Genomic DNA, 26,513 nt, shown 5'->3' with positions numbered 1-26,513 from the left:
ATTTGTGGATATTGAGCCATCCCTGCATCCCAGGAATAAATCCCACTTGATCGTGGTGAATAATTCTTTTAATGTATTGTTTGATCCAGTTGGCTAGTATCTTTGTTGAGAATTTTTAAATCAGTGTTCATGAGGGAAATTGGTCTGTAGCTCTCCTTTCTAGTGGGGTCTTTGTCTGGCTTTGGAATCAGGGTAATGCTGGACTCAGAATGAGTTTGGAAGTTTTCTTTCCACTTCTAGTTTTTGCAACAGTTTCAAAAGAATAGGCATTAACTCTTCTTTAAATGTTTCCAGGTAAAATTCCAGGCTTTCCCCTGGAAAGCCATTTAGCCCTGGACTCCTTTTTGGGAGGCAGGGGAGATTTTTGATTACTGATTCTATTTCTTTCCTGGTTATAAGTCTGTTCAAATTTTCTATTTCTTCCTGTTTCAGTTTTGGTAGTTCATACGTTTCTAGGAATTTGCCCATTTCTTCCAAATTGCCCAATTTATTGGCATATAATTGCTCATAATATTCTCTTATTATTATTTGTATTTCTGCAATGTTGGTTGTGATCTCCCTTCTTTCATTCGTGATTTATTTGGGTCCTTTTCTTTTTCTTTTTGATCAAACTGGCTAGGAGTTCATCAATTTTGTTAATTCTTTCAAAAAATCAGCTCCTGGTTTCATTGATATGTTCTACTTTTTTTTTAATTTCTATATCATTGATTTCTGCTTTAATCTTTCTTTATTATTTCCCATCTTCTGCTGTCTTCAGGCTTTATTTGCTGTTCTTTTTCCAGCTCTTTAAGCTGTAAGGTTAGGTTGTTTATCTGAGATCTATCTTCCTTAGGAACACCTGGATTTCTATGTAGTTCCCTCTTATGACTGCCTTTTCTGCATCCCAGAGGTTTTGGGCTGTCATGTCATCATTTTCATTGACTTCCATGTACTTTTTATTTTCCTCTTTAATTTCATGGTTAACCCATTCATTCATTAGTAGAATGTTCTTTAATCTTCAAGTATTCATGGTCTTTCCAATTTTTTTCTTGTGGTTGATTTTGAGTTTCATAGCATTGTGGTCTGAATATACGATCAGTCTGAATATATGATCACAGTATGATCTTGATTTTTTGTTCTTGTTGAGGGCTGATTTGTGTCCCAGTATGTGATCTGATCTGGAGAATGTTCCATATGCACTCAAGAAGAATATGTATTCTGCTGCTTTAGGATGAAATGTTCTGAATATATCTGTTAAGTCTATCCAGTCCAGTGTGTCCTTCAGAGCCATTGTCTCCTTGTTGATTTTCTGCTTAGATGATCTTTCCATTGTTGTAAGTGGGGTGTTGAAGTCCTCTACTATTATGGTATTATCACCAATGAGTTTCTTTATGTTTGTGATTAATTGATTTATATATTTGAGTGTTTTCACATTGGGAGCATAAGTGTTTACAACTGTTAGATCTTCTTGATGTATAGACCCATTATGATATAATGCTTTTCTTCATCTCTTGTTAGTCTTTATTTTAAAATCTAGTTTGTCTGATATAAGTATGGGTACCACAGCTTTCTTTTGGTGACCATTAGCATGATAGATAGTTCTCCATCTCTTTACTTTCAATCTGAAGGTCTAAAACTCTTGTAAATGACATATAGATGGATCTTATTTTCTTATCCATTCTGATACCCTATGTCTTTTGATTGGAGCGTTTAGTCCATTGACATTTAGAGTGAATAGTGAAAGATATGAATTTAGTGCCATTGTGTTGCCTGTAGAGTTGGAGTTTCTGGTGATGTTCTCTGGTCCTTTCTAATCTTTGTTGCTTTTGGCCTTTTTTGTTTTGTGTCATCTTTTCTCCCCTCAGAGAGTCCACCTTAAATTTTCTTTCAGGGCTGGTTTAGTTTAGTTAACTCCTTTAGTTTTTGTTTGTCTGAGAAACCCTTTATCCCTCCTTCTATTTTGAATGACAGCCTTGCTGGATAAAGAGTTCTTGGCTGCATATTTTGTCAACTTACCACGTTGAATACATCCTGCCACTCCTTTCTGGCCTGCCACGTTTCTGTGGATAGGTCTGCTGTGAACCTGATCTGTCTTCCCTTATAGGTGAAGGACTTTTTTTCCCTTGCTTTCATAATTCTTTTCTTGTTTGTGTATTTTGTGATTTCGATTATGATATGCCTTATGATGGTCGGTTTTTATTGAATCTAATGGGAGTTCTCTATGCTCTTGGATTTTGATTTCTGTGTCTTTCCCCAGATTAGGAAAGTTTTCTGCTATAATATTCTACATAAACCTTCTACCCCTTTTTCTCTCTCCTCATCTTCTTGGACTCCTATGATTTGGATGTTATTCCTTTTTAGTAAGTCACTGTGTTCTCTAATTCTTGTACCATGCTTTTTTGCATTAGCTTCCCTTTTTCTTTTTTTCTTTTTTTGCTTTATTATTCTCCATAATTTTCTCTTCTATATCGCTGATTCGCTGCTCTGTTTCATCCATCCTTGCTGTTGTGGCATCCATCTGATTCCATCTTGGTTATAACCTTTTTAATTTTGTCCTGACTAGATTTTACTTCTTTTATCTCCGCAGAAAGGGATTCTATGCTTTTTCCAACCCCAGCTAGTATTCTTATTATCATCGTTCTAAATTCTAGTTCAGACATCTTTCTTATATCTCTGTTCATTAAACCCTTGGCTGTCAATTCTTCCTGTTCTGTCTTTTGGGGTGAATTCCTTAGTTTTATCATTTTGGAGGAAGAAAAAGAATTAATAAAGTAAAAAATAAAAATGAGAAAATGAGAAACAAAAAAATACATAAATAAAGGAAGCTAGATCCTAGGTGTGTTTTGGTGGTTGTTGAAAATTTTTAATATAATAGAGAAACAATAGGAAAGAAAATGAAAAAAATAGTAAGAAAAGTTTAAAAACATAAAAAAAGTATATAATAAAGTAGAATAAAATGAAATGAAGAAAATGGAATAGAATAAAAAGATTTACAAAAAAATAAAAACATAGTAAAAAGACTTAAACATATTTTTTTAAAAAGAAAATAAAAATAAATTTTTCTCTATCCAAGAAAAAGAAAAGAAAGGAGAGGGGGAAAAACAATTTAAACAAACACAGAAGCAAAAAAAAAAAAAAAAGAATAGATAAACCAGGAAACAGAATGAAACCTGAATGAAATTACATCCAGTTTCTCCTAGAACTCAAACTATGAAGCACTCTATAGTCCATACACTAAGCACATGGAGTGACTTGTGCTGGTCTTCTAGGGGGCTGCACTTGGAGGTCATAGTTGGGTGGGACTTGTTGTAACAGCTCCATTCTTCGTTAGGTGGCACTGCTCAGCTTACTGGGGTGGATTGGTGTGGCGTGCATGCCCGTGTGCATGGGCAGGGGTAGTGGAAATGGCTTCACCTAACTTCCTAGTTTTTGGCACAGAAATTTTGTGCTCTCATCGACCCACAATCAAGAACCCCTCCTTTGTCTCAGGCTTCTGTCCATTCCCCACTTATACCCTGTCCATGTCCAAGTCATCAGCTTGTTAGGCAGCACCTCCCTCCTGAGTTTTATCTCAGATGGGGATGTGTTTCCAAACCCCTCACTTCAGAGAACCCTGCAGGTTGGACCCACTCTGACCCTCTGGGGGAATGTCTCACTGAGCAATGGCCAGCTTGCACCAGAATGTGTTCATGCAGTGGTGCAGCAGCGGAGGTTCAGAGATTATGGCAAATCACAACATACAGCCAGAGCCAGGTTTCACTGCACTCTGGTGTCTTTGTCCCAATATCAGCAAATGAGGCTGCTCTCCAGAGTCCACTGGGAACTTTGCCTGTGGGGAGGCCATATGGCCTCTACCAAATGCACTCAAAGCAGGGGAACCCCTTCTCCCCTTGTGGCCCACAGACCCCTTGAATCTCGCTGTCTGCTCCTGGGGATTTACTCAAAACCAGAGCACTACCAGGTATTAAGCTCCAGAACTTCCAAATCTGTGCTCCACTGTTTATAGATTCCTAATGGTATTGTAACCCTCCCCTTTCTCTCCAGCAGTGGTTTTTAAGAACAGATTTCTTGTTCAGTCCCTTGTCAGTGTTTCCACTCTTTCCAGCTACTTTTGGGGGGAGTGCTTTTCCTGCATGATCCTAGTGTGCTGTACTCTCCTCCTTTTCCTTTCTCTGTTCTCTGTCCAGAAAAACACCTCCTTACCCTCTACAACTTTTTCTCCCCCAGTTCACCTCTTCGCACCGTGTACCTGCTGAGTTCTGTGGCTCAAGTTATACAGATTGTTGTGTTAATCATCGGATCAATTTCCTAGGTGTTCAAAATGGTTTGGTGCTGATCTAGCTGCACTTCAGTGATGAGACAAGCTGAGAACTTCTATGCTTCTGCGCCATTTTGGAAAACCCCTTCCTTAGCCTTTTCTGTGCATAACTTCACACATTCTCAGGAAAATCAAGTTCTTGCAATATCTTCTTTTGGCCTCTACCAACTATGAAATATTTGGTTGCTAAACTAGCAAATTTACTGGCAAACAAACAGATAAATATTCTTTTCGAAGAAGAAAATAATCTCTTCATCTGGCTAGCAGAAGAGAAACCCTGCCTGTCTTATTCTGAATAGTCACACCTTATTCAGAAATCCTTCATCAGAGAACTTCTTCCTGGGCTCACTGTGGAATCAATTTCTCCTTCCTTATTCCACAAATATTCCTGATTATGTTTTCAGTTGTCAATAGTTCATGAATTAGTTTGATCCACATCTTCCTTTATGTCTTATTCTATCCTATGTCCTTAGTCTTTAGAGGTCATTTTGTAATTTGTTGGTGGTTTTATTCTAAACAAGCCATCATGAACCAGGCAGCCATAATAATTTTATTGCTTAGACATCTGAAAGCCATGAAATATCCACACTTGTCCCCTGCCAGGTTTTCCAAGCACAAGTTTGATTCATACAGGGGAACTGTGCTTTATTTCTAGTTAGATTATTCTGTTGTAGCCTCAGGTGAAATTTTCAAATGTTTGTTTTTCTATCATTTTAAAGTGTATATACTATCATTTCACTGTGGTAAACTAATGATTAACAATATCGTCAACCCTTTTAATTGTACTAAAATATACATAATATAAAATTTACCATTTTAACAATTTTAAAGTGTACAATTCAAAGATATTAGTACATTCCCAATATTGTACAACCATCACACGCTACATAGTTCCAGAACATTTACATTACCCTAGAAAGGAAGCCCCATACCCATTAAGCAGTCAGTCTGTATTTCTCCCAGGCTTTGGCAACCATTACTCTGCTTTCTGACTCTATTGAGTTATCTCTTCTGGATATTTCATATAAATGGAATTGTATAATATATAGCTTTTTGTGTCTGGCTTCATTTCACTTAATATAATGTATTATATTGTAATTGATGTTGTAGAAAGTTTTAGTACTCCATGCCTTTCTATGACTGAATGATTATCACCAATCTTTTTAAAAACATTTTTATATTTAAAATGTTCTTACAATTGTAGTGAGCTCACAGTTATCTTTTGGGATTAAAAAAATTGAATGATAAGGTAGATTTGCTTCCATTTTGCTGTGAACAGTTAGAAATTTTTTAAAATCTTGTTCACCATCCTTTGTTCTTTTTTCCTCTTGAAGGAACTGAGAATTACAAAAGTCATGTGTCTTGCTCATTATCATCAACAAATACTTATTAGTAAGTACTTAGTACTTATTAGGAATTATTATACATGACAGATCTTATGTGTCATGCATAATAAAACCTCTGTCCACTCATCATATATTTGAGTGTCTGCCATGGGCCAGGAACAGAGCTAGAAGACATAAGTATAATACTGGATACCCCAGATACAGTACTTGCCTCTGTGGACATCACATGTAGAAGACATATAATAAGAACATTTAATCAGCATAAAAACAGATATAGTAAATTATAGTTGTCATCCAGAAAACTATACATCCCAAAGGTCGAGATAAATTCATGTAAGGCTTGAGAAAGACAGAAAATATAGTGGGAATAAGCATATTATACTGTCAATATCTGCTTTTTAAAAATATGAGCAGAAATATACAGATATCCAAGATTAAATCAGACTAAATTTGTGTGAGATGAAGTCCTATAAATACATGGAATAAATTATGTTCTAGCTCAAACTCCATTTCACTTTGGTTTGGTCAGTTTTATCATCCTTCCCAAACTTGATCATATTCTTTCTATGTCTTCAATTCAGTGAATGCTACCATCAGACATTAAGGTGTTCAAGCCAATAAATGAATAATCCTTCTCTCTATCTTTCTGTCCATCTCTGTATCTCTCTGTCCCCCTCCGTCTATTGCTCTCTCTCTGTGTCTGTTGCTATTTCTCTCCTTTTGTTTCTTTCTGTCTCTTTATCTCTCTTGTTCTCTCCCTCCTCTCCTTTCTCTCTTTCTCTCTCCTCTCATCTCTCAAATTTAATTGGCCATTTCTTTTGACCTTAGATAGCTCTGGAATCTAGCCATTTTGCCCTACTTTAGTTTAGGTTTCATCATTTTTGTCTGAATTATTGTAATAGCTTCCAAACTAGACTCCCTATCCCTAGTCATAGCCCTCTCAAATCCATTCTCCACTTAACATGTTCTGTCAGATAAATCTTCATTTATTCCCCCATGCTATCCACTCTGTCAGAATATCTTCTTTTTACTTTACTGCCTGGAACACTCATCCTTCAAGATTCAGCTTATCATCACATCAAAGTCAATCACTTCCCATAACCTTGCCTACATAACTTTATAATAATATTTACTACATCATATTTAATTTTTAACATTGCAGAAAATGGCCCTTCTCAATTTTTATTGAAATAGAACTAGAGGAATTACAGTGAAACTTCTAGAAAGCAAGTTTGTTTTTAGTGAGATTTGTATCCAGACTTCACAAAACCAGGAGAAGCTATTGGCTATTCTATGACCATTCTAAAAAGGTCTTTATAAAACACAGACAAAAATGGTGGCAAAGTCACAACTGGCTATCATGATCTTGAGTTTCATAGTTTGCTCATCTGTTCACTCTCACTACGTTGTGTAACTTCATCCTTTCACCAATCACTTCTCTCCTGAATTCTGCTTCATCAATGACTTATAATAGTCATATATACTTACACCACATTTCCTCTTGACTGACCTGATTCTGTTATTGTTGACTCTGCTCATGTTTTGCTAGTAAGGCCATGTGTGGTAATGGTATTCTCTTTAGTTATGGCCATGTTCTATAGAAAGCCTTCCAAACAGTCTTTGTCTCTTGGCAATGTTGACTCTGTTAAATAATTCTTTTTTTTTTAATCAGGAGGTTGAATCTTAAAACCACAAACAGTTGCCTCAAAGAATGCAAACAAAGAGAGCTTAAACTGATCTTTCTGTGAGATAAATATCATTAGTCTATATAGGCAATCCTTACTTCTCCTAGTCCAGAAAAAGGATATGAGCCTACTAACTGTTTTTTCTATGGCATTCTTTCTGTAATATACAGAGTAGGAGGAAAGAAATTCTAAAGTGAAAAGGACGGTAGGGAAGGGGAAGAATTAAACTGCATGCAGAATTCTTTATGCATAATCTGACATGCCCTTGGGTTGTTGCTAGTTTCTATTTACACACTTGAAAAGGGAAATGTGGTAGGTCAGCATTCCTTCCTAGGAGGACTAGGGTGATGACAGACTGCTGAATATCAAAGTCACTTGATGTGTCTTGGCATTATATACATTAATGACTCCCAATTTTCAATACTAAATTTATCCAAGTGGTATAAATACCATAAATACTAAATTTATCCAAGTAGTATATCCAAGTGGTATACTTCTACAATAGGAATAGGCTGAAAAAGGAAATTTGTTCTCAAACTTTTTATTTCTTTGGTTATTTACTGTCTTAGTTTCCTGACCAGAATTATTATAAACTGGGCGGTTTCAAACAACAGAAATTTATTCTCTCCCAGTTCTAAATACCAGAAATCTGAAACGATGGTGTTAACAGACCTTGCTCTCTCTGCAGTTTCTAGAAGAGAATTCTTCCTTTCCTCTTCTAGCTTCTGATGGCTGACAATGCTCCTTGTGGCTGCATAGCTCCAGTTTCTGTCTATGCCTTCACATGACCCTCTTCTTTGTTGTTTGTATCTATCTCTCTCTTCTAAGGGTACTTGTCATAGGCCATTCAGGATAATCTCTTTTTAAGATCATTAACTTAATGATATCTGCAAAGACCCTTTTTCCAAAAAAGATCATATTCACAGTCTGTGGGGTTTAGGGCATAGAGATCTTTAGGTGTACTACCATTCAACCTACTATGTTGACCTATGTACAAAACAAAACAAAACTTTACAGGCTTTCTCAATTGTCATAATATCCAGTGGCTATTATGTTCTGTAATATTTCTGAAAAAGAATCATAATTTTTGATATTTAAATTGAATTTTGTAACATTTTGCTACCATTTTAAGTGATACTACCCTACTCTCTGAGTTGCATGTCTCTATTTACTCTAATAATATAATCTTTTCTATTCCTAGGGTCACATGGGTATACCAGGACCAAGAGGTGCTACTGGACAACAAGGGCCCCCAGTATGTTTTGAGAACGTTTGTTTGTGATTCTGGCATTGAAAAAAAATTAATGTTAATATATCTTATTTGGTGTCTGTTTTTTATGTGATTTCTCTTTGGTTTCTTATTAAAGGGTGAGCCAGGTGACCAGGGTGAACAAGGACTAAAAGGAGAGAGAGGATCTGAAGTAAGTTGAAATTATTTAAGATAATTTGAAACTTACTGTTGGTTTGAGAGAGCAGGGACATAGGAGCTGCTGTTTATCATAACTTAAATGATCATTCACCCTTCCAGAGCAAGGATCACTGTAGGCCTCTAATCAGAGTATTTGTCAATAGTTGTGCTAAAACAAGATTATTGATTAAGTTCATGTGTTCTGACAGCCATCCACATTTCCCTTTACCAGCAGCCTTCTGGTAAAAATTGCTTAAGGTTGTCTCAAACTACTCCTCTTTCCTTGGGATTTCAAGCAGAAGTACCAATAGACCTTAAGACCAGCATTGCAAAGTGAAACCCTATCAATCAAACCTACTTAGTTGTTGTAGTAGAGTAGGGGGAGAAATAGTTTGACTATGTGACACAGACTCACAGTTTGTTTAAAACACTTTTTCCATAAGTCAGTTATCTGTTATCAAACAAACTAAAAATGTATTAGCTTATTGGATGTAGTCTCTTTCCCTGTGCACTGATAGATGTTGCCTCAACCTTACTGAAGGTTGTTGCCTTATAACTTGCTTTGTGATTTGTACCATCAGTTTACTGCTATCCTGCATTTCATGGCATTCTAATTTCACATGCTATTGATTTTAAATAGAATTCTTAAAAAATTTAGTGTAATTTTAATAATAAATTAGGTGAGAATGGATAAAAAGTAATGAATTTGAAACCACATTTCTCCTAATTTGTTAAGCAATCTTCACCCATACTTTGTGCTTCCTACTTAAAGGAGTAATAAAATTGAGTTGAATCTGATTTTACATAGGTGTTCACTCACCTTAAAGCCATTTTTGAATGGTCTTTACATCTACCTAATAACTCTTTGTCAGGTTCCTTAATAAATAAAAACTAATAAATAAAAAATAAAAATATCCCATGGAAGGCAGGCCTTAACAAGAGAAAATACACAGAGAGAAGATAATTGTCTCATTCACTTAGAATTTTTTAAAAGTTTATTTATTTATTTTAAGAGAGAGAGAGCACATGTGTGCATGAGTAGGGGAAGAGCAGAGAGAGGAGAGAGAATCCCAAGCAGGTTCTGAGCTATCAGCATATAGCCAGAAGCAGGGCTTGAACTCACGAACCATGAGATTATGAGATTATGACCAAGAAGTCGGACGCTTAACCATCTGAGCCACCCAAGCACCCCTCCTCCCCCGCTTAGAATTTTTAATACCAAAATTGGAAAAAGTAGTGGAAACAGCTAGGAACCTAGAATACTGCTACTGCCTTCTTGTGACTTGCATTAAGTGCCTAAGGATGCAAATGCTCCCCCAAGGTTTGATCCCAAAATTTCTCATCTCTTAGAATTAGTACTTTCATATTCTTAGTATTTTCTTTTTCTTTTTTGACATATCTCAGGAAGAAGAAATGTTTTGGTATTTATTAGTATCTGTTAAAATTATGCCAGTGAAAATCATATATTCTTACTAAACAACTACATATCCAGCCTCCGTGGTCAACTTACCCTGGGTATCAGAGCCAAAAGATTCTGAGAAGCCATGGTTTAAATTCTGTATAATTCAAGGGAATTAGTTCTTTCCTGCCTTGGGCAATGCTGACATACAGTTCAAGGTTACATTAAAAAGCGTCTTAGGCGCTCCTGCGTGGCTCAGTCGGTTAAGCGTCTGCCTTTAGCTCAGGTCATGATCTCAGGTTTGTGAGTTCAAGTTCATGATCTTGCAATAGGTGAGTTCAAGCCCTGCTTCGGGCTCTTTGCTGACAGCTGGGAGCCTGGAACCTGCTTCAGATTCTGTGCCTCCTTCTCTATGTTCTGCCCCTGCTTGTGCTCTCTCTCTCTCTGTCAAAAATAAATAAACGTTTTTAAAAAAGAATTTAAAATACTAATAACTGCTACAAGAATAATCATTGACCATGTATTATTCACTAGGGACACCTTCAGTGGTCAGGTGGATCCTGTCCAATTACTGTCTTCTTGTTTTTGCAAAGCTTTAAATTTGTTTTTCAGATTTAGAAATGGCCCTTTAAAATCATCTGGACCACCCTCTCATTTTACAGATGAAGAAATTTAAGCCTCAGACAGATTGAGTTACCTAAGATCACAGAATTAGTTAACAGAACTAACAATAAAAACTTTATTTCTTGACTCCCAATATTATACAAAAGCCTGCTATTACTTTGAAATCTTTTATGATTAATTTTACTTAACCATCTAACTTATTCATTGGGCTCTCATTCATGACACAGTAGAGAGAAAGAACAAGTCAAATCCAATAGCAGAACCACTACATTTTCAAAAAGACTTTTGTAATTTAAATGTAGTGAACTGTCCTATAATGGCTTTCCAAGACTAAGACTCAAGCCAAAATCTTATTTTTCTTCCAAAACAAAATTCCAGATTTTAGTGAATTGAAATTTCTTGGTTAGAGAAAAAAAAGAAGAGAGAGAAAGAGTATAATTATTGCCTAACTCTAAATCTGTGTTTGTATTGTAAATCTGTCCTAACAAAGTTAGAACTAGCTAAGTATTGAGGTAACTATCCTTCAACTTCATTTAAATAACAGGTTTTGGACTATGATGACACATTTTTAAAATGTCCAGTATCAAATAGGAAAGGCAAACGATTTTTATTTGTAGTCTTTAGAGTGAGCATAAAATTGTGCTTTTTCTTTTGTCTGGCTTAGCTTTGAAAAACATGATGGCCTATTTGAAATCAGATCCATTTAAAACAGTAAAGTCTATTTATTGATTTATGAGTTACTTAATATTTAAATAGAATAACATGAGTAAGTTAAGTTTGAAAGTAGCATTAGAATACTTCTAGCTTTACTATAGTTGAGTTCTGGGTATTAGTTGAAGAGTGACTTTCTTTTCCTTCTTATGATAGCAACTCAGTCATGTACCAACACCTCATATAACAACATATTATCTTTGTCTTTGGCCCAAATCTATAATTTCCTACAAATAAGAGACTACCTCTCTGTAGGATTAATGTTTAGTAATGCCTGGCTCTTAATTTAGTTATAAGCCAACAATTCCATTTAGATTTTTTTTTAAAGTACATTTTTTTTAAAGTATCAGTGTTCTACACTTTATTGATCTTTATACATTTAAAATCTCCACTGTTAGACTATGGCTTTTCTAGCTGGCCTACTTCCTTTTAGTATGATGACAATAATTGTAATAAGGAAATCTTTCCTGATTTGAACATCGCAAAACAGCAGACATTACAGTTTTGTTATTTGTTAAATACTTTTTGTCTTCAATAGGCAGATTTTACCACAATTGTCCTATTACAAGTAGCAAAGTATACTTCAAAAATAATTTTTATAGTCATACTTTTTCTTTTGTGTTATTCTATTGGAAGCTGCTTCCTGATGCCCATCCAGGTCTGATTAACATCCTAGTTTTCATGATAACAGACCCATACATATAGATTTCAGTGCACAACATTTAGCTTTTCTGAAATAATCCCCAACATAATGGTCATCCCAAAATGTAATCAGTCTGTGATGATATGTGAATCCCTTTGTTTTTTATTTTTTTATATAAGCATTTGGAGTAAAGCCATTACTTAGATGCATAGTATGTCTGAACCTTAAGTCACAAACTCAGGTATACTAAAAATATAATTTTGTTTATGTTCTTTATGATGGAACTTAACATCCATCCTGAGTGCCCATCCTGCCTGGTAGTAGAAACCTAATTGGTAGAACATTCTAGTCAATTAACAGTCTTTAACTCCATCCATACAAATATCCTGCGTTTGATTTAGAGTTTTCCTATTCATTCTCTTGTCAAGTCTGCAGTTACATTCTGGGTGGCAGTGGTGGGGAAGAGGAATGGAAGGTGAGTTTGGTCTTCAGTCATTTATTTACACCAGTATGCACTGAAATGCACATCATCCATTTAGGTCCTTAGTAGCCATCATCCCACCATGTTGACATCTACCTTGGCCCTCCTTGCAGAAGTTCTTTAATCCATGCTGGCATGTATAGCTATTTTCTGTGTACAGAAAAGGTACAAAGTCTCTTTTATATAGGCCTTTAAGAGCTATCTGCTTCTGTTCTTGGCCAAGTGGAAATGTATTCTGCTAATCCCCATACCATGCTGGGTGCTCGTGGGACTCAGACTTTCTCAAGCCCACCAGCCTAGACATTCCAATGTAGAAATTTCTACTCTACTGCTGACACTTAGTGCAGTTCATGTGGACTTCTAAATGAGGACTTTAGTCTCCCTAGCCATTGTTTCTGTGCCCAAATTCCCATACTTATCTGAGGGTATTATTGCTTCCCCCAAACCAGGACTTGAGGGCAGAGTGAGGTATAAAGGGCCCTTCTCAGAGATTCCTGTCAGTGTCAAACAATCTTGCTTCTCTTATGCTTTTGTTTTTACCTTTCACCAACTTGAAGATATTTATATCCCCTTAAGCAGAAAAATTTTTCTCTTATACTATTATAATTCTAAATCTGTTCTTTATGGCATAAATTGTATGACTGGACTCCTTTGTCACCTTGGTTTTTGATACTCAAATATAGAGTTTTCATATTTAAAAATCATTTTTTTTCAGTTGAGCATCCAACTTTAGCTGGGGCCCTGATCTCACGGTTTGTGGGTTCCAGCCTCATGTCAGGCTTTGCACTGACAGCACAGAGCCTGTTTCAGATTCTCTGTCTCCCTCTCTCTCTGCCCCTTCCCTTCTTATGCTCTCTCTCTCTCAAAAATAAATAAACATTGGGGGAAAAGTTATAAAATTTAATAAAAAATAAAAATTAGGCTTTCTTTTTAAAAATGTATTCTTCTCAAAATATTATATCCTTCTAAAATTATTACCTCACCATGAGTTTCAGAAGACTATGTTGAAATCCATAAGCTAAGGGAAAGTCTATTTTGAAAATCTCAAATCTAGAGCAGGTCTATCACTTTGCATAAAAAGAAATACTGTGAAGGAAAAAATACTCTGGCTAACATATTTGAATATTATCATAGTTCATATACTATTTAATTAGTGCTATTAGAGATACCTGAAATCACAATTTTTTCAGTATTTAAAATCTTGTAGTTTTATTTTATTTCTTTATTGTGTCCTAAAAGGTATATTTATTTTAGAGAGCATATGTTCCAGAAATTTCTTCCCCTTCAACTTAACTCAGATCATCTACTGTTTCATTTTCTGGTTTCCTCACCCTTAGAAAGACTTTATATTAGTGACCTTTTAAGTCAAGTAAAGTAGTTCTCCAAGTTGGAGGTAGAACTCTTGTTCCATATAGCTTCCCATTATCAAATTCTAACAAAGTTAGATTTTTATCTCTTATACAAAATGCCCTTTTTTTCTATTACTACATATACTATTTCTTCTTAAAATATTAAGTTCATTTTCAGAAGATGTAATATGTTATGAAATTATTTACTTTGTTGTTCTCAAATTGAATCTTTGGCACAATTTATCTGAAATTTGAATAACTTAACATCCCGTTTTGGTGGAATTATCCTGTTTGTGACAACTTTTGATGACTTCTGAGAAATGTGTCTGGTAATGACAATATGCTTCTTTTTCTTATTTGTGAACTAGGTCATTCTTTTCCACATTTTTCTTTTTAAAATAATTTTAGGATATCATCACAATAATGGCATGATTTGCAAGGGCAAAATTCCTAACTATCCTGGCAGACCAGTTACTGCTGAATCAATTATGATTTAAAACATCTCCCACATGGAAAAACAAAGAGTTTCGTGGGAAATAAATATCTTTTCTTTGATTCACAAGTATGTTCTTGTCTATGCTTCCAGATAAGCACATTTTAGGCTATTGGTTCATGTCCCTTACTACACTGTGAGTGCCTTGAGATCAGTAACTTTGACTTTGCATTCCCAACAGAGCACAGAGTACCTGATACATAAAACTTGGTAAATGTTTACTGAATTAATAAATCACTTTGCCACTTTCAATAGGAAGGCAAAGGCTCTGTCTGAAAAAGTGGACATTTATTAAATAATATTTAGTTCCCTTTTAGAGCCAGTATTTAAATTTTTACACCATAGAATTTGGAGCTAGATGGAAATTTATAGATTATCTGGTCAAACTCTCATTTTCAGATAAAGAAAATGACTCCCAGGGAGGTTAAATGACAATCTCAATGATATACAGCTAGTTAGTGGCATTACGTGCTGTGGCATCCAGGTCTAGGGTTCTTTTCTATGCCTTCAGTTTAATTAAGTTTGTTACAATTAATTACAGCTGTGCTTCACATTTTTAGGGTCCTAAAGGGAAAAAAGGCACTCCTGGCCCTGCTGGGAAACCTGGGATTCCTGTAAGTAATAGACCCTTTTCATCTTTCTTGTTTTTCTAAATAGAATTGGCAACTTCAGCAAGCAGAAAGGTTTGGGGCCAATTATGACAAGTGTTGGATAAATCAGCTTGTCTTCAAAAAATAATTTAAGCCCACGCTGGAACACAGAGGGAACAAAATATGACCATGAGTTCAAAACCAAGCTTGCTGTACAAATACAAGTCTCAGCAATTGAAGGATGCTATTTTCCGGTGTTATGGAGCTCTCTCCGTGGACTCATGCTACTCTCTGATCATGAACCACTGAAAACAGGGAACTGGAAATATAACTAAATGATTGGTGAGAAAGGTCAGAGATCTTCAAGCATGAATAAAAAGCCTAAGCTGGATTGTAATGGAAGGACTCAGCCACTCAGTTCCCTGGCAAATAGAACAGAAAGTCTTAGAAAAGAATGTTTTAAATCATTTCATCACAGAATAAAGATTGATTTCACCTTAGCCATCAGCTTCCTCTAGGCAGGCAAATATGTGTTGACTGGCTTATTAGCAGAGACTTACTTCCTGCTGGTCTTCCCCAGCCAAGGGCGAGATGTCTACTTTGGGTGGCCTGTGTTGGCTCAAAAAAGAAGAGAAAACGAACACAAAATATAAGCACATTCAGACCAGAGATTCATATAGGTAATATCCACTTACCCAAGAGTAGAAAAAAAATGTTCAGACCTTTATTCAGTCATATAATCATCTATTTCAAAATGATAACAAAAAGTTATTGTTTTTTGATAATTTATTGTTTTGTAATTTGTTTCTTGAGAAAATAATATGGCATGAGGTTTTGCAGATAGTAGATGATAGCTATTTCCTATGCTGACAGATGCATATAGCTGACTTTTCACCATAGCTGGGTAAAGCATGGGCCAGTACAATGAAAAGTATCAGAGAATTACACTAAAGCTGAAAAGCTTACACAGCACATTTTAGTTAGCTCGGTGGCATTTCTGTTTAGGGAACTTTTAAAGAGTTACCTGATCTGTGGAATCCAAAAAGGAATTCAGGAAACAGGAAAATTTATCCTGGGGTAGGGTATTAAAAATGTAAACATCCCCCTCCCAAAGGTAATTGTCATTTAAACATTTGTACAGCATCTGTCTATAATCCATGTAATTTAATTACCAAGGGTCTTCCAGGCCTACCTGGGCCAAAAGGCATGCAAGGATACCATGGAGCCGATGGCATTTCAGGAAACTCTGGAAAAGTTGGGCTACCAGGAAAACAGGGACTTCCTGTGAGTAGAATGAATATCTCTTTACTTTTTATTTCTTATTTATAAGTGTCTTTTTGCTAGACCATATATATTTTAGCTTTCTTAGTTTTGATACTGTCTCAGATTAGCCAATCACTGCTTTAATAGTTGTTTTGGAATTATGTTTATGATCTCCAGGGAATGTCAATGAGTACATTCTCTTGCATATTTTATATCTAATAACTCATATAATATATACCATTTTTGCACATATAAAAGCTTATAAATAAGAACCATAAAGAAGCACAATTTTAGGGACTATACAACCCAACTGTGTTTTGAGTTCATCAAATATCTTAAGCCACCTTTGGAACATTGAAGGCAGCTTTTGTACTACAAAGCAGAGTTCAGTAGTTGCAACAAAGACCAATGGCCTCACAAAATCTAAAATATTTACTCTCTTGCCTTCTACAGAAAAAAATTGTTCTGGTCTGTTTGTATTGTCACACTGTTCTTATTCTATGGCTTTGCAATGTGTCCTCATATTTAATGGGGGAAGTTCCCCTTCTTTACACTTCTACCCCATACATATGAGATTAGATTTGCTGGGTTTCTCTAAAAACAAAACAAAAACTTGAATTGTCATTGGGTTTGTCTTGAATTTATAGCTTTATTGGGAGAAAATTCATAACTTACCATTTAGTTAATCAAATAGATGAAATATTTATTCTTATAATTTTCTATTGTCCTATAATGAAATATTTCCATAATAATAACAGCAAAAGTTCATATAATGCTAACTATGTGCCAGGTACCATGATAAAGTGTTTGACTACATCAACTCACTTAATCTTTACAATCTTATAAGATATATACAATTACGATCCTCATTTTATGCATCTAGAAACTGAGGTCAATTATATCTCAGTTAAAAAAAAATACATACATACCTACATACATTCTGAGGCACTGAGATTATCACTTTCAAGTGTCTCATAGCTAAAAGACAGCCTAACTCCATATTCTTTGCTCTTATCAATATGGAGTATTGCTTCTTAATAAAGACTTTGTGTATTATTTTTTATTTTATTTTCTAGTTAGTTATTACTTATTTAAAGAATGTCACTAATTCAGGTTATATTCTATACAACTGGATTTTTTTTAATTTCTAATAATTTGCTTTTGTTTCTATTGGATTTTTAAGACAGATAGTATCACCTTCAAATAATGGCAGATTGATCTCTTTCCTTACACTCACTTCTTTTTCCTTCCACATAAGTTGGTAGGGGCCTTCAATACTATGTTAAACAGTAGTAGCAATAGGGGACATTCTTCTACTGCACAGATCTTAGAGAACACATCTAAAATTTCTCCATTAAGAATATTTGCCATCTTAATTCTGTCTTTTCCTTGTCTTATACTGTCTTATTTCTTTTCTGTCTTCTTTTTTTTCTTTCCTCATTTCTATTGGATACACTAAATTTTCTTTTGCTGGTTTAAAAATTGCCCTTTCTTGGAGTGCCTGGGTGGCTCAGTTGGTTAAGCATCTGACTTCCGCTCAAGTCATGATCTCCTGGTCCATGGGTTCGAGCCCCATGTCGGGCTCTGTGCTGACAGCTCAGAGCCTGGAGTCTGCTTGGGATTGTGTCTCCCTCTCTCTACCCACCCCCGACTTGTACTCTGTCTCTCTCTCAAAAATAAATAAACATTTTTCAAAAATAAAATAAAAGTTGCCCTTTCTTTTTTGATTGATGTTTTGTACCAGTTGCACTGAACTTAAGAACCAAATATGTATATATTGGTATGTATTAACTGTATTGAGTTGTTAAATGTATCACTATCTGTATTTCTAACAAAACAAGCACTTATATGTCCTCTCATTTCCTTTTGTCTCTATAAACTACTCTTTGCCTCCATCACTTTTTGATATTGCCTTGATTTTACTTTTAGTTTTTATGCATTTACTTTCTCTTTTTATTTCCATTGCTTCTTTTTTGAGTAATAATCAAGCTATTTTATCACTATTACTTTCAATATCCCTTATAGAATCTCCTGAATTTGTTTCTATTATTATTTCAGTACTTCCTCCAAAAAGTATTTCCAGTCTAGGTATTTGTGAGACTAACCATTGAGGCCTCATATTCCTACAGATATCTCACATATATATGACAAATTCAACACTGTACTGGAGGTTCTAATCAATTAAGTAAGGTTCTAGTGAGGGTAATAAAAACAAGTAAAATGGAAGAAATAAAACTCTCTTTATTCATAGACAACATGATCATCTATGTAGAAAATCTTTAAGACTCTACAAGAAAAAAATAAGTAAATTTACCAGAGTTGCAGGTTGTTAGATCAGTATACAAACTTCAATTGTATTTCTATATACTAACAATTAACAATCAGAAAGTAACATTTAAAAAACAGTAGTGACAATAGTGCCAAAATGGGATAACATGACCACAAAAATGTGCAAATCTATATGCTGAAAACTATAAAACATTTCTGACAAAAGTTAAAATAGAGCTAAATAAGTGGCATATATACCATGTTCATTGATCAGATACCATTAAGACATCAATTACCTATACATTTGCAGTGTCTTAAAACATTAAACATACTTATCATATGACCCAGCCTTTCTACTCTTAGCCAAAAGAAATGAAAACATGTATCTACACAAAAACTTGTCCATGAATATTCATAGCACTTATCTTTGTAATAGCCCTAAACTGGAAATAACCCAAATGTTCTTCAAGAGGTGTCTGGCTAAACAAATTGTGGTATGTATGTACAATGAAATATTAGTTTGCAATAAAAAGAATGAGCTACTGACACATGCTATAGCATGAGTGAATCTCAAAATATATATGCTGAGTGAAGAAAAAGAGACAAAAAAGGGCACATACTGTATGATTCTACTTATGTAAAATCCTAAAAATTGCAAACTAATCTGTAGTGACAGAAAGCAAATCGGGGGTATCCTGTAGATGGGAGTGCTAGACGTATGAGAAGGAGGGCTTACCAAAGGAACACTTTTGGGGGAGGGGGCAGATATATTATCTTGATTGTGATGATGATTTCACAAATGTGTGAAATCTTTTATGCTGACTTATCAAATTATGTACTTTGCAATTTATGTCAGTAAAGTGGCTTGATATGAGAGGGTAGGGAGAAAGAGAGAGATGACACTGAAGAATAAGTAGGAGTTAATAAATTAGGAATGATTACTGTGAGTGAGGAAAGCCTGAAAGAAACATTCTATGCAGAGATGACAGCATATACAAAGCTAGGAAGAACATAGTGTGTTTGAAAAACTAGAACATTAGCAATTATGGCTAAAGTTTAGTGAACAAGATGTATGCTGATACAGTTTGATGCCATTGAAGTACACAAGAGCCACATCATATAAATATTGAAGGACACGTTAAGGATATTGAGCATTATCTGAAGATGCTAGTACCCTGTTGAGGTTAGGAGGGACATTATCCCAATTTTCCATTTTTAAAGGACTTGCTCTGGCTTCATTATGGAAAATGGATTGAAAGGGGCAAGCATAGATACAGGCGACTAATAAGAAGACTATTTATTGCAATATTTCAGGCTGCATATCTTCATGGTTTGTACTAGACTAGTGAAGTGGAAATGGAAAGAAGTGGGTGGATTTAGTGGTATTTTGGAGGTAGTTTTTACAGTACTTGATATTTGGTTAAGGGAGGTAAAGGAAGGAGAGGGATGTCAAGGATAACTTCCAAATTTCTCACTTGTGCAAGTTCCTAACTTGGTGCATTATACTGCCCGTCATGAAAAAAAGCAAACAGTGAAGGAATCCCAAATTTTATGGGTAATGTTATGACATTTAGGTAATTAGATATTCTGGCCTAGAGCTCAGAGAGAATGTCAGATATAAATGTGAGAGTCATCAGCATATAGAAATGTACTTAATCAGAGTCATGTTAGAAAGTAGATGAAATACTCTACTTTTGAATTTTGAAAAAAATATTTACAGAAATGAAGAAAGGGTTAAGACAGACAGTAAGGGATGTTGGGAGAATCCAGAGACTATCAACAGTAGGATGTGGTTACTGTCCTTAGACCTGAAAGGTTAAAGGAAAGAAATAATGTCAAGTCGAAAGCCAAGCTGAGGGCTGGAGCTGTGGGAAAAGGGGCACCTTACAGGAGCTGTATTTGAACGTAACCTAGCCACTGACAGAATGTCAAAGCCAGGAGGAAATGGAAGAAATAAATATAGTACTCCCTTCTCCTCTAATATCCTAGAGATATGTACCCCATTGGCCAACCCCAACTGAAAGTGAAGAGAGGACAAGGGAACCCAGATGATAACAGTCCATGAAGGTCAAATTCCCAGGACAAACAGCAAGATAGAGAAGCGACAGTGAATAGATTTGGGGAACAAATGAAGAAAAATACAAATATTCAATAAACGATGGAAAGAAGGTCTGGTACTGAGCTGTAAGGATTTCTATCATTTAGAAATCAGGTAAAGAAGGAAGAGGAGACTACAAAGGAGACTGAAATGGAGTGATCGTAATAGGTAGGAGAAAAAGAATGTAATGTCATAGAAACTCAGGAAAAAAAAATATTTCAAGGAAAAAGTCATCAACTAGATCTAATAGTCCTGAGAGATTGTGATGGACATGTGTTTTATTAATTTTATTTTTTTGGTTTTTGGCTACTCAGCATTTTAACCCCATCTTATGTTTATAAATGTTTATGTTTACTCCCTTTTTGAGTCTTGGTGGGGGGAGGGCACCTTCTACAGAAGTCAGATTCTAGATTTTCACTTCCCATTTCCTCCTTGAAACAAGGACACAGGCCTATGACCTAGGCCTAACCAATCAGTCATGTCTAGCTAGCCCTTTGGCTGGGGAGTTAGTGATACGCAGAAGCAGGGATAATAGAGAGATTCTACTCTAGTGGCAGTGGCAGTAACCCCAATAGCACTCAGGTTCCAGGGGTGACTGGAGTCCATGTATAGCAAGCTGTGGTGATGCACTCTGCAGTGTCCAAATTCTGGCTACCTAAACTTCCTTCAATTCTATGCATTTTCCGAACCTGGCTTTCTGGATTTGTCTGTGAGCTACTCAGTACCTTTTCAGTAAATTTTCTGTTTCAATTATCCAGGATTAGTTTCTGGTATTTGCAAATACAGACACTGACTAGTACCAAAATCTAAAAAGATAAAATTATAACCACTATACTTTAGTATATGGAGAGCATCAGTAACATCAGCATATAACCATTTGATCTGATGCGGGGGATGCAGAAATAGGATTGCAGTGCTTGAGGAGAGTGGACAGTGAGGAAGTCAAGATATTCAGACAATTCAATGGAGAAATTTGGCCCTGAAAGAGAAAGGAGGGCAATAACTAGAGATGAAACTGAAATTATAGTAGAAGTTATTTTTAAGTGAGAGAAGCTTAACCACATTTAAATGCTAGATAGACCTAGTAGATATGGAGACACTGAAGACATAATGAGCAGGGAGAATCTGAGTATGAGTTAGGTAATAAAACATGCATATTCTAGCTCCACTTTGTAAGCTATTCCACTTCTAATTAGGAAGTCATTTTTAAAAAACAGATTCAGGGGCGCCTGGGTGGTGCAGTCGGTTAAGCGTCCAACTTCAGCCAGGTCAGGATCTCGCGGTCCATGAGTTCGAGCCCCGTGTCGGGCTCTGGGCTGATGGCTCAGAGCCTGGAGCCTGTTTCCGATTCTGTGTCTCCCTCTCTCTCTGCCCCTCCCCCGTTCATGCTCTGTCTCTCTCTGTCCCAAAAAAATAAAATAAATAAATAAATAAATAAAAATAAAAAACAGATTCAGAGCCACATGTCCCTTTATACATGACTTGTATAAAAACCTCATGGAATCTTATGATGAAAGGAGTTGAAATGAATTACAATAATGTTGTATACCTCCCAAATCCATGAAGCTGAATGGTATCTGCTATTGCTATTAGTAAGCAATTAGGTATCAGATCATAATTCATCATCTCCTACTTTTTAGCATTTTCAAAGAATAAGAAAAATTTCACATGCATACTTTGAATATCAGAATGTCATAAATATTGAAATGTTTTGTAGCCTTCAAAATAAAAACAAAATTAACTTTCCCTTGAGGAATCCCCTTTAAATAAAGCCCCAAGGTTTACACATGCCATTGGTATTTAAGACTACAGAAAATTTTTCTGTAAGTATTTCTGCTCCCTGTAGAATATATGATATGAAATCAGAATAATAGTTTTTATAAGGAACTGGTCTGTTCAATGACATTAGGTAACAATGGCCAAACTGGTCATTAGGTGAAATGATTTCTAAGTAATTATTTCTGAAACTTACTGTGGCAGTAGAAAAACTACTTAAGAGATAGTAACACAGTCTTTAAATACTAGCATATTCCCTGGAATATTTTCAACAACGGATAAGGACATCTTTCCATTGGTCTTTTTTTGTAATTTTTATTTTATTTTTTTAAATCATGGCACCGTGGTGTTTCTTGGCTTACCTTTAAAGACTGCTGGATTTTTCCACTGAGAAAAATATTTATTCTGGGATTTCTAGCATTATGCAACTGCCTGATTTTCCTAAACAATGTTCTTTCTTTTTTTTTTGATGTGGCCAAGGAGTTAAAGAATTCTTGGCATATTCACTCCACAGTTTTGGTGTTTTTCCAAGGTCATGTGACTATAACTAAAGGATAGTATTGGGGAGACTCACAGTTGCCTGTGTCAATTTCCTTCTGTATAAATGAGTGTTTTGAGACTCATCAATTTAGCACATCTGTAGTAAATGAGTCTACCATGCTGTTTTCATTGCGTTGGACTTCAGTAGTGCCTCAATCATTTATGAAAAAGGAAAACAACTTTTCCCTGCAAAGATCATAAATCTATTTGTCATCAAAATGAAGGCTTACCGGTCTTTTTATTTTTTTATTGCTGCAACTTATAAAATTGGTTATTGGAAAAGAGGGAAAGAAACAAAACTAACATCTTGACTTAAGACAAATCAAGGCCTTTCAATCTTGACTTTGCACTTTGTCAGGTGAACATAAGCTTAAGTGGTGTATAAAATGAGATGCTTGTCCTAAAAGAACATCGAAAGTCTTAAATTTTCCACTTGTGGATTGTGCCCAGTATAGGAAGGAAAAACACACTTCATCAGCCCACTCATAATCCAAGCACAGAGTAGGAAGACCACCGTGGAAGCCTCTGTTAAAGAACACCAGCAGCCCTGCCACCCATCTGGTGTGTTCTCTAGCCTGTGAGCTAGTCACACTAAAGAAACTTCTGTTTCTGAGAAGATACATTTCTTTCTTCACAGTATTTTGGAGAAAGAAACATACCTTCAGCAGATCCTGTCAACTCTTGATTATTAAGAGGGTGATTTCCAATTATGGTTTATCCTGATTGCTACTTTCTCTCTATTCCCTCTGCTGCTTGTTTTGGCCCATTAACTGCTCATTAGGAACTCTTCCAGAGCAGACAAAACACAGTCTGTTTGGCTGCTTATTAGCAACAAAATGAAAGATTTGCTAAAGGATGTAATGTTCCTAGTTGAGTCTCCAATGACTCTCAATCCAGTAAAGTTCATAGTCTTCTTGGAATGTTGATCCTTCATGATCTGGCCTCTGTTTACATTTCCAGTGTTATAGTCCACTTTTCTCCTCACATTTGCTGTGCATTTCAGTCATAATGGCGGCTAACAATTATTAAACACTTAGCACGTGCGAGGCACTATTCAAGGTGCTGAATATGGATGAAGTTTTTTTAATCCTCACAAAAAAAAACCATCAAGTAGGTACAGCTATTATCTCCAGGTTACAGAAAAGGAAGGTGAGACTCCAAGAGACTAAGTAACTTGCCTGAGGTCACACGGACAACAAATAATAGAGCCAGAAATCAAAATCAGGCAATGTAGATTCAGAGCCTACCTATGTCCTTAACCACTATACTGTGCCCTTTCAGGTATGCTTAATTACTTAGATATTCCTCCAAATTCTGCATATTTTCCTACTTTAATGCCTTTGTACATGCAATTTATGCCTTCTGCTTGGAAAGCTCTTCCATCTTTCTCTCTGACTTTAGGATGAATATTTTCTTGCTCTTTTAGGACTTAATTGAACGGTTGCCTCCTTCAGACACTCTTCTTTGGATTCTTCACTCAGAGTTAAGCCTCCCTGCTCTGAACTTATGTATACTGTATGCACTGCTTCCATCAGAGGATGGATCATATGGCTGCTGATTACATATCTTCACATCTTTCTGCCCCCAAAAGATTGCAAACTCTTGTAGAATGGGGATCGTGTTTTATTCATCTTTGCATCCCTAGCACTTAGCAGTGTCGGGCCTATAGAAGGAGCTCAGTAAATATTTGAAGAATGAATATTCTTTGCATAATAACAATGACTTTGGAGACCCGAATAAAGTTAGGATGTGTCACCTACTTAATGTCTTAAGCATCATCTATACCAGCAATACAAAAATACCTGACTCATATGGTTTTTCTGAATATCAAATGAGACATTCTATGTGAATGTCTATTATTGAGCTATTATCATCTTTCCATAGTAATAGATATTCGTGGTTAAGCAAACATTCATTCATTCAAAAATATTTGTTTAGTGCTTAATATGAGCCAGGAGTTAGAGAATAGAGCAGTGAACAAGATGGACAAAGAATTGCCTTCGTGAAACATACATGAAACAGCAATAAACTTCTGACATTTGACCATTTTAGACCTAAAAACAATTCATAATGCAATATGGATCAGCCTAGTAATTGAGTAGTAGTCCATATATAAACAAATCAGGCAATTCTAAATTGTGCTAAGTTCTATGAAAGAAATAAATAGGGTTTTGAAATAGAACATGTGGGAAGTAGATTATAGATGGAGTAGACAGTGGAGGCCCCACTGAGGAAGTCATACTGGGGTATATTTATACTATATATCCCTTCAGCAAACTGAGCCAGGTATATACAGAATGAAGGAAGAACGCACTCAAAATGGAAAAACCTGCAGTCAGGAAAGAATCGGCATGTTCACAGGATTCTGAGGATCAAATAAAATAGTATGGGTATAGATTTGCTATTTTTGAAATAAAAGATGGACATTTATTTCTTCATAGTAGTGTGAGCCTAGACATGTCTGAGAGCCAAAGCATAAGTGAAATAACTTCTTTCAGTCCTTGTTAGTCCTGTGATTATACATTCTGGGCTGAGTAAAGGAGATTTCGTAAGATACATTAATTTTGCCCAATATTAGAGTGACATTTGCACTGTCCATTTTACAAGACTGACAAACCACCAGTTGTTCTAATGGAAATGTGTGAATAATTTCTGTGAGGTAATACAATGTTGAAATGCCTACATTCATTAAGGCTGAACAAGAGTTAGTTTTGTATACTCTTGAGAATAACCTAAGTCAAGCTAACCTGACTTGTCTCAACCCTGCTCCAAGTTCCATAAGCTTTAATATGTTTAGAGATTCAAAACTAAAGTTATCTCCTAACTGTAGTATACAGCTCATTCATAAATCTTATTTCCAGCCTTTGGCCGCATTACTTATGACTGGCACTGAAGGAAAATGTTATGAATGCTACACTATTTAGATATAATGTAGCCTTGCATATAATCACCTAATAATTCCTATCCCATATTTTTTAAACAGCCAATTCTTTCCTAGGAGGGATATATTTAGTAAACCAAATAAAATGAGAAATTCTTACTTAAACAGAAGTGTTTTTAGTTGCTTGGAGTAAAGGAAGCAAAGCATTACTTTTATTAACTCGTTGATTTGCTGGCTTAAACAAAAAATGCAGTACTTATGTTGCCTAATAATGCAAAAAAATTCAGGGCATCATACTTATTTTTCGCTCTATAGAAAGCAAATTAATTTTAATTGCTATTTTCTCACACAATAAATAACTACATAAATATAATGCTAGGAACACAAAGAATGCTTGGCAGTAGGGAAAGAAAAAAACTTTTTAGTAATTTTCAAGGTGCTACTTGAAAGGAAAACATCAACTAATTTGAAGTTTAGTGTCACTTTAAATTTATTATTCTGTTGAGAAATCAATAAAATTAACATTAAAAATATTTATCTTTTCATTCAACATAGTTTTAAAGATGGCACCCCTTTGTTAATCTACTTTAAAATGTGGATTTCTATTGTTGCTTGTCTTGAGCAAATTTTATTTCTTTCTTACTTATTTCTTAATATAGTT

General features: G+C 35.4%; 1 protein-coding gene across 18 annotated transcripts in view; it reads left to right on the top strand.

Moving 5' to 3' along the window:
* The window catches only part of COL24A1 (collagen type XXIV alpha 1 chain), a 398,176-nt gene that overhangs the window by 318,255 nt on the left and 53,408 nt on the right, over positions 1–26,513 (top strand). For all 18 annotated transcript variants that reach the window (XR_008295013.1, XM_027058695.2, XM_053214348.1 and 15 more), the window contains 4 exons: positions 8,530–8,583; positions 8,696–8,749; positions 14,997–15,050; positions 16,203–16,310. Coding sequence is in view for 17 of the 18 variants with exons in the window: in XM_027058695.2 (XP_026914496.1) it covers positions 8,530–8,583; positions 8,696–8,749; positions 14,997–15,050; positions 16,203–16,310 (270 nt within the window). In the remaining variant the exon portion in view is untranslated. The remainder of the gene's footprint in view (positions 1–8,529; positions 8,584–8,695; positions 8,750–14,996; positions 15,051–16,202; positions 16,311–26,513) is intronic.

This window comes from Acinonyx jubatus, chromosome C1 (genome assembly GCF_027475565.1).
Source record: "Acinonyx jubatus isolate Ajub_Pintada_27869175 chromosome C1, VMU_Ajub_asm_v1.0, whole genome shotgun sequence".
Taxonomy (NCBI): domain Eukaryota; kingdom Metazoa; phylum Chordata; class Mammalia; order Carnivora; family Felidae; genus Acinonyx; species Acinonyx jubatus.
Note: the sequence above shows the minus strand (reverse complement) of the source record. Positions and strands in the feature narration are given on the sequence as shown.